Source organism: Hypanus sabinus, chromosome 2 (assembly GCF_030144855.1).
Source record: "Hypanus sabinus isolate sHypSab1 chromosome 2, sHypSab1.hap1, whole genome shotgun sequence".
In the NCBI taxonomy this organism is placed as follows: domain Eukaryota; kingdom Metazoa; phylum Chordata; class Chondrichthyes; order Myliobatiformes; family Dasyatidae; genus Hypanus; species Hypanus sabinus.
This window is the reverse complement of record NC_082707.1, coordinates 162,415,869-162,421,868: the sequence shown is the minus strand read 5'-3', so window position 1 is coordinate 162,421,868 and position 6,000 is coordinate 162,415,869. Positions and strand designations below refer to the sequence as shown.

The following is a 6,000-nucleotide window of genomic DNA, read 5'->3' as shown; positions in this document are numbered from 1 at the left end:
AATTGACAGTTTTAAAAAAATTACACTGAGATGATATAGGGATGATGGCGAAAAAAGGTGCTTATTTGTAAATGTTGCTCTTCCATTTTCCTTTTTTTTGCAGATTTTGTTTTTAATGGAGTACATTTGTAGAACACTCAATTTGATTTGTTCCAAGCAATTAGCATTAGTAGGAAAACAGTAAATAGTTTAGCTTTAAAATCTGAAGTAGTATCTTCCCAATGAATGCATCATAACACTTAAAAAATCCTTAAAATAAATATTTTAATTGATAGAAATATTTTAGAAATGAGCCCCAAAATGCTGCTCAAAATAATTATCCTCAGAATCTATTTGAATATTATCATCAAAGAAACTTATTACCATTCAAAACACTTAATGTGATGTCATCGTTTAAACAATCATTTTAAGGAAAAATATACAATGCAGCAGATTGGTAACAATACCAGCTCATACAGCATGCGAGAATACTAAAAATACAAGCAAAATATTTTTGTAATTCAGTTTGTAAATTATTCAAACCACAAAAGTTATAAAATAATATTTTGGTGAAACATCAGAGTGTATAACAGCTAGATCAGCAACAAGAAGTAGAAAAACCAGTAATGAAATTCACACAAGCTTTTCTCTACACAAAGAAATATTATGTTCTACTGCTTCCGATATTAAAATAGAACAGCTTTCTAGTGCTTGTTCACTTGAAGCAAATATGAAACAAATTTAGGAGAGCATTGAATACTTTATTGTACATTATTTACAGATGCTTATTACAAAGTATCAATTCAAATTATTTGGCTATAGTGTTACTGAATTTTAAAAAAGGATACTTAAAAATGAAAATACGAAAAATTCACTGAAATGACTAGATGATGAAAAAAGGGATAATATTCAGAAGGTGAGGTAGAGCTGAAATGATAACCAAAGATGTTCTCAGGTTGGAAATTAAACCATATTCCAATTCCAAAGTAAATAATGAATGAAACGTGATGGTTCCCACACATTTAGGATTAAAACAGCCAGGAGCATTTTAACTAGATTTTTCAAACACGTGTATTTGTTATTAATTTTCACCTGTTTCATCAATACACTATTAATACATGCGTACAAAAGCAACTGAAATATACATACAAAGAGATTAAAATGCATGAAAAACACTGTGGCATCTATACAGCTAAGCCTTCCAATTTAAAAGTTGTACAAAAAAGTGCTTATATAGTGCCTTTATACAATGTGTAAGAATTAAAGTCTGAATTAAATACTACAATGTGCTTATGCTAGAACACTTTTTCCCTTATAACCCCAAACAATGCAATGCAAATATGAAAAATTATCATTAGCTATTTCCCCAATGAATATAATTTTTAATACCATTGACAGATTAATAAATAAAGCATTTAAATATTCAGTTTAACGTTATACTATGGCAGAAATTTTAAAGCTGTACAGTCCCGCAGCTGATGCCTTAAAAAAATTCCTATAAAATAGTTACACTATTCTGCAAGTAGATTTAGATCACACAGACAAAAAGCAGAATAAAGCATCAAACTTTGATGCAAGGCATTTACGAAATAAAAAAGACCTTTGGGAAAAGTATTAGAAAATGTGGCACTTAACAAAAATTTCTGTATACTTTCACTTTGTAAAATTAGAAATTATATATTTGTTATGGTTTACAAAGTCACAGCTCGTCAGGGATTTTATGAAGCACATTTGATATGACAGACAAACCACACAGTGGCTGAATATTTTAATAAGCCACATCTAGCCACCAAATTTACTCGCTTTCTTAGGAAATCTACCTCATGATAGAATTGAATACAAGTCAAAAGTTCAATTAGTCAAGGCCTGGGCCGACTTCTACTCCCATTTTATAATTCTCTCAGCAGTGAATCTTCATTGTTTGAAGCTGTTTTCTGTTTGCTCCAATTGAAGCAGCAGTCCCTGTGATTAAGTTTCTTGATGTTGCTTAGTAACTGTTTTCATGGCCAGCTAGGATATAGAGATTGCTGTAAGCCATAGGATTATCTGTTGGTCGACTTTCTAGAACTACAACTCTGAAATGAACAAAACAAAATTCCACAGTTATTGCTTTATGCCACTATAAAAAGTAATGATATTTCTAAAACATGATGGCTACAATCAATATTGTTCAAGTTCAAGGTTTTCCAATTGCCCTCTACAGTTGTAAAATAATTAACCTGTTATTTCTTGAAAAGGGTAAATCCATATTTTCCACCTGTCTATACGTTATATACAAGATAATTGGCATATATTGAATTAGTATTGCGTGAACCTAACCTTACAAAAGATAAAGCAAGTCTGAACTTTCAGATTTTCTCTGGAAATTTCTACATCATTCACTGTTCAAAGGGTTCTCAATTCTATATGTAACAAAATAATAAGCATTACTACAGCCTGATGTAATCCATTTTCTGAAGTAACTTAGAACACTTGACACCACAATCAAATTTAGCCACTAAATGTTATGATAGTGTATAAAACACAGGAGCCAACATTCCTGAAAAAAAGATTGTGTTCTACTTCTCTTGCTCAAGGATGTATAATCATCATTCAGCTGAATGTACTTATGTATCCCACAACTTCAAATCCTGGGAATGCCAGCAACTCCATGCAAGATCCAGCAACAAAGTGCAATCAGAAAATCTCTGGTGGAACTCATTGAACAAGTTTGGGGCTTCCTTATCCCTCAGGCCTCCTGAAAAATCACTGGAACTTGTGCTGAAAAACTAGCATCAGTTCCATTCAGAGCTACTTGGAAAATCTCTGTGGACCTACAGGTGATCAACTGAAAATCAACTGAACTCCTTACAAGAACACTAGAATGCGATCACAAATCTTGAGATTATCATTAAAATAAACTGAGCTGTATCAAAGTACAAAATAAAATGTAGATTTAGAATGAGAAAAGATGCCTGTAGTAATTGATGTTCTGGGCCATGAAAGCTAAGAGGGAATTAAACTGAGAAAAGACTGTTTCACAGGTTGTTTTCTTTCTGAGCCTAGTATAAAGGTCTTGGACAGAAATAGTTGTTGTGTTTTTTTTTTACATACTACCAGTAATATCAATAATGTCTATATTGCAATATTTCAAGGACCAATATGTACCAAAAAAAAACTTACCTATCAGATCCTAACAGATGAAAAACTCTGCTTTTATCAGATATCTCCTGGGTGACCTGAATTGAAAATTTGGAGATAAGTAACTTCTCTAAATTTCAAGTTAAATTTTACATTAGATTGGTTATACATAGACTGCAAAGATGCTTACAGGAGCATTAAAGATAAGACTGATGTTATATCAGTTGAGTTTTGTAGGATCAAGTCCTTAAGATCATAAGACATAGGAGCAGAATTAGGCCATTTGGCCCATTGAGCCTGCTCTGCCATTTAATCATGGCTGATCCCTTTTTTCTCCTCCTCAACCCCATTTCCCGGCCTTCTCCTCATAACCTTTGATGCCATGCCAAATCAAGAACCATCCGTTACTTACGTTTGAAACTTTTAAGCAAAATCCACTTTTGTCAACAAATCTCAGAATAAGGTTAAGAAGGCACGGTATTTATTTATCTACCGTAAATGTCATGCTCTAATTATGAGTGTACAAATGGTTAGAAATCAATCTGTTCCTCTGTTGCCAGGCATCAATTTAAGTCATTAAAGTTTTAGTATGTTGTGGGCATTAGTGGGCAATAGTTTTCTTGCAGAATTCTGCAGTTTATTTTGGGCAAATTCAGCTTATTTGTGGGGTTTTGTACAACAACGCAAAACTCACATTATATTGAAAGAGGTGTTCAAAAGTGAACACTTCTGGAAAGTAGGGCAAGAAATTTACCAAAATACATGGAGGGTATACCACACACAAAGGCTTGAAAACCACTGGAATAGATCAAGTGTGGCTGTAAACATTTTTGACATTTTTATGTGTTTATATACCTGTTACTCTAGAGTGTAAAATCTGGCCATTAAAATTTTAAAATCATATTTGCTGCAGGTCAATGATTATTAATGTAAAATTCATTACAAACATGATAAAATTTACCTCCCCTTAAATTTTCAATTGCCTATTCAAAAGCAGTCACATTACATTCCACTTACTGTATAAACACTCAAAATATCAGTGTTCTGAATCTGACACCAATATTCAGTCTGTTTATTGTTACCAAGGAGCTTGTTGATTGTTTACATTTCAACACCTTCCTTAAATGTTCTGCTGACATTACTTGTAAGGAACTCCTTAGTGCTGACTAATCCCATTTGTACAAAAGGTTTTGTTATCCATTTGTGAATCTGTTTCCAAACGTCAAAATGTCATTCTTTGGGTTTGTATAATGCGTACAGCAAATAACTAATTGAATGATTTTGAGAAAATGTAACTTTATTAATTAAACCAATAGTTAATCAAATAAGAATGATAAATGTCTGCACATACATTTTAGATAAGGGCAGTATAAAGCAGGGTTATGATCTATGTCCACAATAGAAGGTGATCCCCTGTGTCCAAGGGAAAAAGTAATAATTTATTATATAGGTGGTCTTATTCCGGCCAATCTTATGACAGTATTAATCCTAGTTTTTCCAGTTCTCAAAAGTGGGGCAACAACCATTGTTCTAGTTATGTGCTCAAAAAGAAACTGGAATGGAAAATAAACTGAAGAACAAAATATGGGCTGAGGCTTATTGGTAAATGCACAAAACAGAAACTGTCTGTTCATAATTCTGTTGCATTAGATGTAAGAGTACAGCAGAGTTCCAGTTTGCTGCATTTCCTAGTACTTAGACAAGAGAAAATACTATTTGTTAACTAATCTGGCATGACATTCAAAACCCCTTAACTTCATTGGAGACAGTAGAGCTGGAGATAGGCAAATTCCATTCTAGAAAAAAAGTTAAATGTTTGTAGCTCTTAGATAATACTATTTTTACAGCTTTTAAAATTGCATTTTAGACATTTCAAATTTAAGACTTAAATGAATCTTACACCTTTTGCAAGGTGTAGAAGTAGGTAAACTTAGCTATCTGTCACTAGTTATGGAAATTTCAGGTGTAGGGCTCCTTCAAAGCAGAATATGCTGTTGGAATTCAGGACAATTGATGTCAGTACGATACACCACCCTTGAAAAGCAATTTTGGGCAGTGTGCTCAGGCTAGTAAGATCTGGTATGCATTAGTTCACAACAAAATATCCACATTTATGAGAGAATCTTATGTTTGTACATATTAATTAGGGAAAACAAGTTTAGACTGGACATCAATTGAAACAGAGTAGGTTAGGAATAATTATAATCCATATGCCAGCAGTACATTTAATGAGACAAGACTTACTTCATTTGACTTAAAGCTTTTGCCCTGCATGCCATGCTTCCAGAAGGCCAGTATACTGTCCTGAAGACACACTGAAATAGCATATATTAGCATGAACATGTGTATTAGCATTTCATAAACACAGCTGATGAAGCTGATGAAAATCTAGTACAAAACACAGAAAATGCTGGAATTGACATTTTGGGCTGAGAACCTTCATCAGGATTGGAAAGGAAGGGGAAAGAAGTCAGAATAAGGTACGGGGGTGGAGGGGAGGGAGGGGAAGGAGTACATGCTATTAGATGACAGGAGAAATCAGGAGGGTGGAGGAGGGTAGGGCAATGAAGTGAGAAGCTGGGAGGTGATAGGTGGAAAAGATAAAGGTCTGAAGAAGGAATCTGATAAGAGAGTGGACCATGCAAGAGAAGGAAGGAGGAGAGGCAACAGGGGGGAGGTGATAGGCAGATGAAGAGGTAAGAGGGGGTTAGAATGGGAAATGGAAAGGGAAGAGGAATGGGGGGGAGAAATTGCTGGAAGTTTGAGAAATTGATGCTCATACCATCAGGTTGAAGGCTACCCAGGTGGAATGTAAGAAATTACTCTTCCAACCTGAGAGTAACTCATTATTGCAGTCAAGGAGGCCATGGACTGACATAGATTAAAATTAATATTGTTGAC

The 6,000-nt window shown here is 34.0% G+C and overlaps 1 protein-coding gene across 1 annotated transcript in view; it reads right to left on the bottom strand.

Moving 5' to 3' along the window:
* Window positions 1-247: 247 nt before the first annotated feature.
* Window positions 248-6,000, bottom strand: part of map4k5 (mitogen-activated protein kinase kinase kinase kinase 5) — a 142,826-nt gene continuing 137,073 nt past the window's right edge. Inside the window, exons 30-32 of the mRNA XM_059958132.1 lie at window positions 5,344-5,414; window positions 3,142-3,197; window positions 248-2,054 (exon numbers count right to left, since the gene is read on the bottom strand). Coding sequence (XP_059814115.1) covers window positions 1,967-2,054; window positions 3,142-3,197; window positions 5,344-5,414 — 215 coding nt within the window. The 3' untranslated portion in view covers window positions 248-1,966. The remainder of the gene's footprint in view (window positions 2,055-3,141; window positions 3,198-5,343; window positions 5,415-6,000) is intronic.